This window comes from Balaenoptera musculus, chromosome 7 (genome assembly GCF_009873245.2).
Source record: "Balaenoptera musculus isolate JJ_BM4_2016_0621 chromosome 7, mBalMus1.pri.v3, whole genome shotgun sequence".
NCBI classification, from domain to species: domain Eukaryota; kingdom Metazoa; phylum Chordata; class Mammalia; order Artiodactyla; family Balaenopteridae; genus Balaenoptera; species Balaenoptera musculus.
Genome location: NC_045791.1, coordinates 34,938,121 through 34,951,947, shown reverse-complemented (window position 1 = coordinate 34,951,947; position 13,827 = coordinate 34,938,121). Strand labels below are relative to the sequence as shown.

General features: G+C 39.4%; 1 protein-coding gene across 1 annotated transcript in view; it reads left to right on the top strand.

Annotated features, from left to right (window-relative positions):
* Positions 1-13,827, top strand: part of NEB (nebulin) — a 215,649-nt gene that overhangs the window by 197,258 nt on the left and 4,564 nt on the right. The window contains 14 exon segments of the mRNA XM_036858909.1: positions 337-429; positions 1,494-1,586; positions 3,635-3,727; positions 4,227-4,319; positions 5,313-5,405; positions 7,140-7,232; positions 8,198-8,290; positions 8,834-8,926; positions 10,506-10,598; positions 10,892-10,984; positions 11,315-11,407; positions 12,266-12,373; positions 12,479-12,662; positions 12,968-13,060. Of these exon segments, the coding sequence (XP_036714804.1) occupies positions 337-429; positions 1,494-1,586; positions 3,635-3,727; positions 4,227-4,319; positions 5,313-5,405; positions 7,140-7,232; positions 8,198-8,290; positions 8,834-8,926; positions 10,506-10,598; positions 10,892-10,984; positions 11,315-11,407; positions 12,266-12,373; positions 12,479-12,662; positions 12,968-13,060 (1,408 nt within the window).

The window sequence follows — 13,827 nt, the reverse complement described above, 5'->3', positions numbered from 1 at the left end:
CTAAAATAACTGACTGACTTTGTATTTCTTTAATGGATTTTGTGTTTCACATGGGAGGGTTTTTTAATCGACATTTTCTGGTTTTTCTCATCATGTATTAATACAGTATGATAATCTTAAAAGAAATCTCAAGATCTGGCAATTGAGACGTGTGCTGTATGCATGGTTTGAGTTATTGACGCTGATGCAGAAGACAGTCCAGATACTCCAGCACTTGCCTAAGAACATTCTCTAGTGGCTTCTGTTTTCACAGAAGCCAAGTTTCCTAGTCTTTCTTCAGGAATTGCTGGGTTTTCGTTTCTTCTGTGTAACACTGTCCCGATTCTGAATGCCCAGGTTTTATATAAAGAAGATGTCTCACCAGGAACGGCGATTGGAAAGACACCTGAGATGATGAGAGTGAAGCAAACCCAGGACCATATTAGCTCGGTAAAGACAGCCACTGGGGACTCACTTTCAAAATTTTCTGCTCGCCTTTGACGATTTACACTGATGTCTGAGCTGCACTCATGACTTTTGTCACCAGAAGCAGCTTAAGTTGCTAAAATAAGGGTCATCTCATAATGCAGTGCCGAGGCAGTTTTCATGAGGGCTGGTTAGATATAAAAAATGGAGAGGCCTGTGTCAAAGCAAACCAGAGCTGGACAGTAGTTTAAGCAGTTAAAACAACAACAACAAAAAAGATTTTTATTCAGGACAATTGCGATATAGGGGAAAAGAGATCTCAGTATAGAGCTGAGCTCGATTCTGAATACAACAAGGGAAAGGAGGGACTTATGGGGGCGGGGATGGACGGACAGGGATGGGGGGATGGGGAGGGCGGGGTGTGGGGAAGGGATCAGTGGATGGAAAATTACTCAGAAGAAACATCGGGGGTAAATGGGGGATTCTGCCTAAACCGACCTACCAGGATTTTTGCTGGAGTCAGGTCAAGGTGATCAGACTTCTCCCGGGGGACTGGGTGGGGAGGGCATTAAGGAATTTGATCAGATATCAAGGATGATGAGACATCCAGGGTGGGGGATTTTGGCTAAACTGACTTAGCAGGATTCTGGCTAAAATTGGGAGGTGCAGAGATGGTCTCGGAAGTCTGAAGGTCAAGGCCTAGTTAGGAAGAAGGTTCAGAGGAGCCTGACTCAAGTTTGGTCAAGAAGAGACTCCTTGTCACCTGTAAGAAAGTATAGCAGTTGTGAGAGTCAGAGAATGGCTCTTCCTGGGTGTGTATATGTGAGTGTGTCCATCCTGGGCCAACGAACTGTGGCTGTAAGACATGGGAGACCCCAGGGAAGAGAAGGGGCTTCAGTCTGAGTGTGGACCCCAGCCCCAAAGAGACCAGAGAGAGCCCAAATGTCCGTGTCCTTGGCACGGACCCAGTATCAGCATGTGGCCCCCTTCCCCCTAAGTATAGGTTTTGTGCTGTTTAAACTGCGACTTCGCATATCGCGGGGCTACTAATCAAACGCATGCACACGTTCCCACTTTTACACCTGCAGGTGAAGTATAAGGAGGCGGTTGGACAAGGAACCCCCATCCCAGACCTGCCTGAAGTGAAGCGCGTCAAGGAGACACAGAAGCACATCAGCTCGGTAACGCGCCCCCGGCCCCTCCCCCATGCTCGGCCCTCCCCCCGCCGGCTGGCTTGTCTCACCCCGTCTCCCTTCTGCTGGGCATCCTAAGGCCGGGGATGGCGCGAACCCTCCCTGCCCTGTGAGGGGCAGTGCGGTTTGCAAAAGCAGATGAGGAAGCTCTGTCTTTACGTAATCAAGGAGCACAAGGCACTCACTAGGCTTCGTGATTGCTCATCATACCTGCAGTTTCTCAAGTAAAATGTGCCGACTGTAGTAATAAGTTTATTGGGATGATCTCAAGGTAGTTAACCAAAAGCATATACATATAAACATAAAAGTAATAGAAAAGAAATATGTCTCCATGCATGGATGTATATACCTCAGGGCATTCTCCACGGTCCGGAAGACCCTAGGCAGCCCAGCAATGTCTCCGCAGCCACCTCCCCTCCCTCGCCCTGTACCCTCTGCTCTCTCCTTGTAAATACAGCGCGTGTTGAAGGCGCTGGCTGTCATCTACCCACAAGGGTATATTATATCTTAACCCTGTTCTCTAACAGAAATCGCAGGCACCTGTGCGCTGTGTGTGTTTTGGCGGAGGTGGGATTCTCCCACACCTGAAATATCAGGTTTAGCACACATTTCTCCCGACCTTCTGTCCTGCTAGCCGCGTCTCCGCCCACCCCACCCCCCCCACCCCCCGTCCCCCGTCCCCCCTCCCCCGTCCCCCCTCCCCCAGCGCGCACGCGCGCCGCCCTTCCATCCGGAAGCAGTTTCTAAGCAATTGCTGGCTACTAGCAAAAGATTGTGTGAAGTTTGGGAAATAGTTTATGGCCAATAAAAGGTGAGGATCTTGGTTTCAGAGATCCGCCTGGCCCCTGGAGGCCTGAACTCTCATTTAATTTCCATGAGAAGACAGTTGCTGTTTCTCTTGCTAGTCGTTTGTATTATTTAGACCTCATTCCCTTTGCATTCCCTGCTTATACTCTGGCTCCCAGTGGTACAGACTGCGTTTAGAATTACATGTCCACTAATCCAGGAAGACCAGCCCGCATCTCCTTTGCTGCTTCTGATTGCAACTTCTTGCCTTTCTCTGATTTTGTTTTGTTCTGTGGTCCACGATCTGTTCCGTTGCCTTGCCCAGTAAAGAAATACAACTTTGTACCAAGATGGTAGATATTTAAAGATCCCAGAAGGTTTCCTAGCAAAGAAAAGATATCAACACTAGTTTGTCAGTGATTTTAGGAATTAATCTGTGACACAGACCCCTAGGATGTCTGTGTTGCTCCCCAGCCTGTGCTCTAGTGCAGCATAGAATCCATCCATTTAAAAAGAATTCATCCCTTCCTTTAGGCTGAAAATTCTTAACATTAGGAGGGAGGGAGGAATGGAAGAAGCTAAGAGGCTCTGGAAGGTCCTTACTTGTTTCATTAACATTTACAGTCCTTTGACACTACCCAGAGCAAATAGGGACTTTTCCCTGTTCAAAAACACTAATTGGCAAGATCCAGCAATCATCAGTAAAAATTTCAGAGAAAAATGCTCTTCCTGGAAAAATAAACTGTTTAAGTCTCCTTGCATTAAGGGTACCTGCAGACTAAAGGCCAGCTAGGAATTTTCAGAAGAAAATACAAGACAAACAGAAAATTCTCAACAACTGTGAAGGAATAGAGGATCACATGATTAGAAAAATCTAAGCCAAGCCACCTATTTATTGAAGTACAAATCTATTGTGGACCCACTATATTCAAGGGACTAATACTAGATGTTATGAAATGGTTAGACTTTTTTCATTGTTAAATTCATTAGCACTATTTAATGCATTTTAGGAATGTACTAAATGTTGACTACAGAAAATGCATAATTTAGTACAGTCTTCAAGGTAGTAAAATTACTACTTTTGAAGAGAGAACATAGATATTTGTGGCATTTCCTTCCTTATTCCCTGAGTGTCGTGTTTGAAGGCTAGATTGCTTTTATGAGTTTCCAACAAATAGCCCGCATATAGCTGTAATCCAAAGAATTCGTGGTCATTTTACTTTTTTAGATGTTCTAATTATCTTCTACAGGTTTTGTACAAAGAAAACTTGGGAACAGGCATTCCAACCCCTGTCACTCCAGAGATTGAGAGAGTCAAACGCAATCAAGAGAACTTTAGCTCGGTATTTACAAATATATCAAATAAGATACTTGATTTCCCATTAAAAAATTACTGGAATAACCCATCATCCTTTTTTAAAAAGCAACATCTTAACACCAATTTTGTGTGTGTCCGTGTGTGTATGTGTGTTCCACCTGACCAAGACCATCTGGACTTACACAAAATGACTCAATTTTCTGATGGTATTTTAACACTTTTGGCGACTGACAAGTGTGAGCACTTAGGTCTGAAATACTGTAAATAGAATTAACATAAGATTCCTCATTATTCTACTCATATGCTATAACTCAACGCTTTCTGTGGTACCTTTTCATGCCCAGAATTAGCATTGTAGAGTTTATCCTTAAAATGTGAAGTAAAAAATAAAAGCATTATCCTTACTAAATACTACTCACTAAAAAATTCCCTCCTCACACCCACCCCCTGCCCCCCATCTTCTCTCTTCCCTAATCTTTGTGCTTGTTTTGAATGTCTTTTGGGTACTTTCTTGTATCTCACAGGTTTTGTACAAAGAAAATCTGGGGAAAGGAACCCCAACCCCTGTCACTCCAGAGATGGAGAGAGTCAAACGCAATCAAGAGAACTTTAGCTCGGTATTTCTTAGGGGCCAAAAAATTAAATCCCTTAATTTTTATTTAAAATAATATTTTTAACACATTACCAATATATAATTTTCTTCCTGTAAAAATACTAAATTCATATAATGAAAATAATGATACCAAATATTACCTCAGTTTTCAACCCAAATCTGATTTAGTATTTATTTTAGTTCTGCTGTGAAATTTTAACTATGTTTTTCCTAAAACGTAGCTATTGATCATGTTCCTTAAAAACCTGTAATACTTAGTGTTTCCTTCCTCAAATTCCCCTTGAATAACAGTAGGTGTTTCTAACTGGTGTGGCACAAGTCAAAAGTAAAATCTAACATGCCTCCGAAAGGATAATGATACCTAGAATTTTATTTGTATTTATTGTGGCGCTGTTTGATGTATTTTGTGTTTGCAACTCTTCTTAAAAGAATGTGATTCTTGAACATTTTCATTCCAAAGACAACATAGCAATTCACAGTAACTCAGAAATACAGATTTACTTGGCTCAGCTATTTTTGGTATATCACAAGAGAGATAAATGAGCTTTCCTTGGAATAGTTTCAGGATCATTGAAAGCTAATATTTATTTAGCTTTTAATACTTATTTATTTTATTCCCCCAACCCCCCCCCCCCTTTTTTTGGTTCCCTAATTTAGAGTTACCAACAACTCAAGAGGCACGTAAATTTCAGTTAACTTGAGTAGTCTCTGATAAGGCCTAGTCCTTGTCTTTGAGAGAAGACCTATAGAAGTGACTGACTCCTCCTGCAGCCTGGCAGCTCTGTCGCTATTAATGCCTCTTAGACAGACCTCATACTGGGTGTGATGAAACGGCCAAAGGTGATCTGTACTTGTTCTAGTTCTTAAAGTTATTTAGGCCAATTTTATGTCATTATGAAAACAAACAAGCAAAAATACTTTTAGAACCTATTTTAAAAGCTAAGTCTTCCTAAACAATGGGTCCAGGCTGATTTGACTGTTGATTTTGTGCACACAGATTCTGTACAAAGAGAACTTGAGCAAGGGGACTCCTCTCCCCGTCACTCCCGAGATGGAGCGGGTCAAGCACAACCAGGAGAACTTTAGCTCGGTATTTGGGAGAAAGCTCTTTTAACTCGTATTAAAAAAAATGATAATACCTTTCTATAAGACAGAACTTCTGTTAGTCCCTTTAAAATAATCAGTTTAACACATTTTTCTTAAAAAAAAAAATCTCATCAACTAAATTTTTCTGTTTTCCAGATCTTTTACTCACCATTTGATTCTAACATTTTATACTTCCTATAATAGTCCCTTAAAACTTTTCATTGATTCCTTTCCTTCCCTTTTCATGTTTTATGGGACTTTTGAAGTTAATTGATGTCCAAAATCCCCAAACACTATAGCTTTATTTACTTGGGACTATTTTTATTTGATGTAGCTGCGTTAGCACTGAAAGAAAAGACACAGGACTTGAGGCCATGTGTAGAAATAGTGGCCCTTGCTGGGGACAAGGTTTAGCTTAACATAGATCCTATCTGGATAAACAGAGCACAAAGAAAGAAAATCACTCAGTATTGGAACCCAAAGCAATCTTATCTTGATACTTGTTCTAAACAAGCCATTCCATGAATAGAAATTCAGATCTTCTGATCTTTTAAAAAATATACAAAAAATATATATATATACAAATTAGATCGTGAGTATATTTAATGTTATTTTCTCTTTTATTAATATTTTTGTTGCTAAAAAACTCTATACTACTCAATAGTCTGTGAAACTTTTATATAAGGAACTTAGATTTACTTATGCCTGAGATGGAGAATCAAATGTCATTAGGAAAATTTAGCTGGATTTTTTTGGGGGGGCTGGGGGGTAGGTAGGGCAAGTTTTGCTCCAAAATGTTTTTTAATTGTCCATTTAAATATTTTCTGAAAGTTTGATTCTTTCACACAATTAAGTAACTTTCTTTGGTCCCACTGTCTTTTTGTTTTGTTTTGTTTTTCTTTGTTTTTAATTACCATTCACTAACAACCTTTTGATTTTATTAAATTTTTGGTATAAATTAATATTATTTTTGGAATGTTATATTCACTGTTTTCCCTATAGGTTTATATTATTATTATTATTCCTTCTTTTGGAAAGGTTTACATTAATTTTCAAAACTATTTAAAAATCATTTTCTTCTGTATTAGAGTAAGTATATTATTGTTCATATCTATTTGAGATATTAATGATCCTGATGATCCTGGACAATTTCTTTCTTTTAAGTAACCATTTGTGTTAATTTTTACATAGGTTGCATTTAGACAATTTTTATCCACTGGTGCATAGAGCCTTTAAGATTCTATGGAAGATAAACAGTGCTATGTATTTAGACTTGACCACCTCTATAACTTGAATTTACCCAACAAAGACCAATTTCCTATATTGCATAGATTTGACCTAGGGTTTAAAATATCTGTTATTCTGTAAAACAGATGTTCTGCGTAGGGAAAATAAATATTTGCCCATCTAATTAAAAAATAACCTTTCTATTGTACACTAAGCATTTTAGTAATTTTATGAAATTAATTTGATTTCTTTTTCTTAATTCCTAACACAGAAAACCAACATTTAATATATGAGTTAGCTTAAAAGTTGAACATCAAATACACTGGCACTTTAGCCAAGGAAATATGGAGCATGTTTTCATCCAGATCTGTGCTTGAAAAAACAGATTGACTTGGTGAATTTGTCTTTCCTGTTTGACGTCTGTGTTTCATAGTACGTTCCTTACACGATAGATGAAAGGGCTGTTTTTGACTGCTCTTGTTTTTTCTGGATGCTTTCTTGTATCGTACAGGTGTTGTATAAAGAAAACATCGGGAAAGGGATTCCAGTTCCCATCACTCCAGAGATGGAGAGGGTCAAACACAATCAAGAAAACTTTAGTTCGGTATTTAAAAAGCAAACAAACAAAGACCCTTTAACTAATTTTAAACCATTTTTTTAAAAGATTAATGGCTATATTTTAAAACCTAATCAACTTATCCCAGTAAAAACTTTGACATGTCTTGTGTCTTGTTTGCAACTTAATGCTGCCATTTCCCATGAATCAGTTTCCCCATTTTGGTTAAACATTAACATCACTTAAAAAATGTTCAATATGATATTCCAACCTTTAAAAACATAGCATTCCCAGTCTCTAGGCACCCACTTATCCTGCTTTGGCAACTTTCATTTGAACGTAAAGCTTACAAAAATTTATTCTGCAAATAAATTTAAACTGTTGGCTTCATTTCCTATTCTAACTTTTCTTGGTCTCTACTGGTATTTGTATAGATATTTTCAGGGTTGTTTTTTTTTTTTAGCATTTTGTCACTGTTCTCCATTTAAATATAATTAATTCTTCCCAATATGTTCACCTAAACTAAAAATTAAATACCTTGACTTCTTTTGAAAATCAGCAAAAGAAGACGTGTGTATGCATCTTCATATATGCAATGTTTATAAAACCTAAATATCCTTATGTGGTTTATTAATAACATTTCCAAATCAAAATCTCTTCCTTGGTTCTCCTGCTGTCTCTACCCTTTCTTTTTTTCCCCAACCTCACAACAAGCTGGGGGGCGCAACTCATCGTTCCCTTCCATGGTGCTCTCCTTTGCTCAGTGATGCAGAGACTAGTTCAACAAAACAGTAAAATTCTCCTTTCAAATTTCTTAGTCTCCCTGCTCCTTCCTGCATTCCCTTGCTTTTAAGGATGTCTTTAGGCTCCTACAGGTTGGATCTAGAAGCTTCTGGTATTTCCCTTCCTCTAACTTGTTCTCTTCCTCTTTGTCCTTCTACTCCCAACTGCTCTGCAAGAAGGGGAGAGTGGTTGATTGCTCTTTTTGTTCTGGATGCTTTCCTTTCACACAGGTGCTATACAAAGAAAACCTGGGCACAGGGATCCCAATCTCCATCACTCCAGAGATGCAGAGAGTCAAACTCAATCAAAAGAACCTTAGCTCGGTATTTTGGAAAGAAAGGGAAAATAGATGCCATTTAACCTCATAATTAAATTGATTCTTAACATTTATTCTTCTTTTAAATCCACTTCCCTTCCTTTGCTTCTAACATACCTCACTTAGCAAAAGGAGATACTTTCACATTTCTGTGGCACTACTATGGATTCTTTTTTTTTTTTTCAAGTTAATTCTGATTTCTGTTCCATCTGGCATTTAAAAAAATATTTTTTGAAACCTTTTTTCTTTTAGTTTGCTTGGATAACAACACAACCAAGTTCTAACCATCTCAAATCCCCACGTGACTGGGAGGATAACTCCAGTCTTTCCCCAGCAACTAAGGGCCCTGCTACCCCAGATACAGTCAATTTCCTAATCCCAAGAGTGGCTCTCATTAAATTTTTTTGTGGCATCTTGTCAGCATATAACTCCTGGCTCCCCGGACTACTGTGTCATTTGATAACAAGGAAGTTGAACTGACCCTTAAAAATCTCAAAACAAATGTAATGTTACTTATGGTTGTTTTTCTGGATGCTTTCTCATCACACAGGTGTTATACAAAGAAAACATGGGCAAGGGAACCTCTTTACCTGTCACTCCAGAGATGGAGAGAGTCAAACACAATCAAGAAAATATTAGCTCGGTACTTTGGCAAGAAAAAAAAAAAGAAACTACTTCTTTAATGATTTAAAATAATACATATTAATCCTACTTTTCAAAGACAACTGAAATTTTGTGTATTTCTTAATCACATTTATCCTTCTTCCCTTTAGAGCTACTCCTAGACTTAACCGCATAATAAGGTTGCTTTAATCCATATTTTAAAGTTCTAATATCAGAAACTAACAGATTTTCCAACAAATCATCCTTTTGCTCCTCTCTCCCCAAACTTACTCTCTATCCATTACCCCTAAGGTCTCTTTGTTTTACGTACTTGTGAAATTTGGGGAGTGGCGTAGTAGGTGTGACAGGGCTCTTTCTAGGCATTGGAGTTGTGATTTTGTTGTGTTTTTGCACCTGACTTTAGGTTCTAATTTACCCTGCCAGATTTGGACAAAGAGACCTTGGGGAAAAATAACCCCTAATCCTCTCCTTCAGGGATAACGACATAAATTAAGATCCAGTAGTGGTTTTGGCAAATGAATGTCAATTTACTTAAAAATGAAAGTGTCACTCGAACTGTTTTTTGTTTTACCAATTTTAGTTCACTTTTTTCTTCTGTATTTATCATGGTCTTCAGCTGCTAATTTTAGTAAGCCGTTTTCTGTAAGCCTGCACTCTGTGATATTTTACGTTTATAGATTGCCGGGGGATTGGGGTTTGTGTGGGGACATTAGCGTACGTAGTGAAGCGCCAGCGGCCCTCCGCATCTACACTGTCTGCAGGTTCCTCGGATACTGGAACGCAGGGCTCCTGAGACTAGTGTGCATCAGAATCACCGGGAACCCCACGCTCTCTCATCCTGTAGATCTGGCGTGGGCCAGAAAGTTTGCATTTCCAGCAAGGTCTCAGGTGATGCTGACCTTGCTATCCAGGGACCTCAACTTTGAGAACCACTTCTTTGACAGAATTCTTCCTCTTGAATGCCATATCCCGAAACTCCTGTGACCCCAAGAATGACACTGAGGTGACAGTGAGGCTGGGAATTTATCATGATGTTTCCTATTGACTTACCATGATAGTGATCTAATTGCTGAAAACATTTTTCCTTACTACGTATGATGATGTACTGAACTAAAGCAAGAGGCAGAGCACAGATGATAGCAAGGATACATTTTCCTGATGTGTCTATGTGAGTTCAAGTGTGGCAAAAGGGTCCAGTCTCCCTATGCTATTTAGGGAGCAGCCTCCACCTTCTCAGTGTTATTCAAGCACGTGCCCCTAAGTCCTGTGAGATGACCTGTCAGGAGCTTGACATGCGTAGATTAGTGGGAGAGTGAAGGCAGTTTCCCATCTCTGCCCCAAATCCCAGAACTAGGCACAAAAACTGCAGTTCTGTCTTGCAGGCTGTAAGGATTTCAGGGCAGGGTCCTACCTAGAAATGTGTGTCTTGCTGTAACTACCTCAACTTGTTTTGGAAATGTATTTCTTTCCATCTAACCTTATTGCCCAAATGGTTTAGCACCCTGAGCCTCCTAACAAATGATCTGTTCTGTTTAATCTTTTGGTAACTGTAATTCTTTTCTTCTTTTTGGCTTTTTGGATCCATTGGACTCATGTAGGTTTTGTACAAAGAAAATGTGGGGAAAGGCACCCCAATCCTTGTCACTCCAGAGATGCAGAGAGTCAAACGCAATCAAGAGAACATTAGCTCGGTATTGTCTTGAGAAATGAAAGTGCTTTTAATTTTGCAAAGTAACCCCTGCCGTTTGACCTGCTCCTAACTCCATCCCAGGTTAAAACAAACAAAATGCCAGCTTTTTAGAATCTCCCCTAAATGATATACATTTACTGTTGCCATTAACTGTTTTTTAAGCTTTCTTCTAGAGAGTTGTACTCACTAATAGTAATAGATTAAACCTGGAGTTTTCTCCCCCAAATTGCATTATATTGAATAGCCTGAATACTGCCTCCTAGTGACTTTCAGGTCCACCTTTGTATCTCACAGGTGTTATACAAAGAGAACCTGGGGAAAGCTACCCCCGCACTCTTTACTCCCGAGATGGAAAGAGTCAAACGCAATCAAGAAAACGTTAGCTCGGTATTTGAGAGAGGAAAAAAGAAATGGTGACACTTTTAACAAGCCTGGCAAACATGGTTATACCACTAATTTATCTCACAGTTTCCCCAAAACTTTTATCTTTTAAAATTCTTCTTTACCTACTTAAAAATGACATACCAACCCCACCGGCTCACCTGATTTAATTCTTTCTTCACTTTTTGCTTTATACAGTAACATTTTAATGGCTTTCTCTTCTTGAGGTGTTTTTTATAGAGTGTGACATAATTGAGCCATAACAACAGCTAGATGATGGTTTTCAGAATTGGGTTACTGCTCTCTGATATCTGGATGCTCTCTTGGCTCCTCTAGGTATTGTACAAAGAGAATATGAGAAAAGCAACTCCGACACCGGTCACTCCAGAGATGGAGAGAGCTAAGCGCAACCAAGAAAACATTAGCTCGGTATTTTCTAGGACTAAAGAAGGAGTAGTGCAACAACTTGGAAAATAACATTTTAACATCATAAAAAAGTGTCTTTCTCATTCAACTGAAAAACACACTAAAACGAAAAGAGAGAGAGAAATGCAACATCTTTGAAAATAACATTTTAACACCATAAAAATGTGCATTTTTTTTATTCAACTGAAAATTCACACTAAAATTAACATAACTGTGCTTTTAAATTCCAAATGATTGTACTAAGACATAACAAGTTAATTGCCAGTGTTTTCCCTTTTACTTTACTCTGAGGTAGTCTTATGTAACCAAGTGTAACAAATTGACTTCCTAACATCCTCAATCTTCAGCAATACTTTGTTAAGATACTTTATGAAACACCTAATACTCTGAAATGGATGCCCTCTCGGACTTTGATATTTTGGGTTTTTCATTTCTGAGACTTTGATTTCTGTATTAGCATATTGGTTTATGAAATCTGGACATAATCCTTCAAAAAATGATCACTTGTTTTAAAGGATAGTTCTTTCAAATGTCAGTATCACGTTTAGCTCCAAATATCATCCAATGTGCTGGTGCTACAATTCCCAGCAAATTCAAGAGATCACTTTTTCTGCTTCCTTTCAAAATTATACTTTGCCCTGTCTCCTCAAACTCAAAAGAAATCCTTTGTCTCATTCAAGCCCTGCCTGTCCACCCTCATGCTAACTGTTCCTCTGTCAGTCATGGGCTAGCTGGGGCTTTTCAGGTGACTCAAGCTTCCCTCCCCAGCTCCTTTCACCTCCATCTGTTGGAAAGGTTTTGAGGCTTCAGAATTAGGACGGTACCACAACCTGTCCTCATTCATGGTCTCTCCTCTGCCAGGTGCTTTATTCTGATAGCTTCCGGAAACAAATACAAGGCAAAGCTGCCTATGTCTTGGACACGCCAGAGATGAGACGGGTGAGGGAGACCCAACGCCACATCTCAACGGTGAGTCAGGAATTCCTCAGATTGGGTGGGCGGCCTGTTGGAACACGTAAAAAAGGAAATGATCACACCATCCTATTTTCACCAAGTGAATTCGTGAAATTTCAGGTGAAATACCATGAAGACTTCGAGAAACACAAGGGTTGCTTCACACCAGTGGTGACAGACCCCATCACTGAACGAGTAAAGAAGAACACACAGGACTTCAGTGACATTAACTACCGAGGTATTCAGAGAAAAGTGGTAGAAATGGAACAAAAACGGAATGACCAGGATCAGGAAACTACTACAGGTAATTGGGGCCTGGGGAGAAAAATCAACGTTAAGTTAAGGAAGGTAGAAGAACACAAGTGACATTATCTAGAGCAAAGCAAAGGCCAGAGGACCTCAATCTGTGTTTTCATTAGATGTGAAAGAAAACCCCTATCATTTCACTGTTTGCAAAGCTGAAATCTACTTTATGCTTTGTTCCCCTCCTAGAACTAAGCTCAATGAGTGTTATTCAATCCGCCTGTGGTTGCTTAGGTTCATGCCTTGGTCTCCAAATTATCACAAGCGTCCAAGAACATCTGTGCTGATCCTGAATCTCACTTTCAGGTTTACGTGTCTGGCGTACAAATCCTGGCTCAGTTTTTGACTATGATCCAGCAGAAGACAACATTCAGTCCCGAAGCTTACACATGATTAATGGTACGTGATGCCACAAAAGGCTTACGATGTAAACATCACCATTTAGTGGGCTAGCGCCAGTGGCTTTTAGGCTCAGAAGTTCGTCTCCTCCAGGGCTTTCAATTTCCTGAGTTACTCATTCAGCATAAGAACACCTCCTTGACTAGTGGGCCAAGCTCATTTTCTAGACAAGTTCAAGTTAGGAAAGGTTGTTTCACTGCCTAAGGGTAAGTCCCCCTCAGTCCCCATTATCATCATTTTTTTTTTCCTAAAGAAAAAAAGGTAGTACATCTTTCTGTTGGAGAAATAATGAAAAAAAAAGAAATACATAAGCAAAGGGAAGAGAATGGATTGACCTTTAACAACTTTCTCAACTCTGTTATGTCAAGGAAGATTAGCCACTCAACGAAACAGGCCACATGACTTTATGCCTTCTTCTATTCATGTTAAAAGTAAAATAATATGTAGTGCCTATAAATCTCAAAGGATTTATACTCTAGTCCACTGATGAAGAGAGACCAGTAAATCAGTGGTTACACCCTGACATCAACAATTTTAAAGGTCTGCACACAGATTGCGGAAACACAGAGAAACTGTATCTAAATAAATTTGGAAGTTAGGAGGCACTTCTGTAGAAGTTGAAAGGTGGAATTTGTGTACCTTACTATCTGTTCATTTTAGTGAGCCCGGAAAATGAGCAGGATAGAGGGAAGGAGTAGTAGTCAAGGACAGACTCCGGGATTGGAAGCCTGGCTGTACCACTTAACGGATAGGGGACCTTGGGTGAT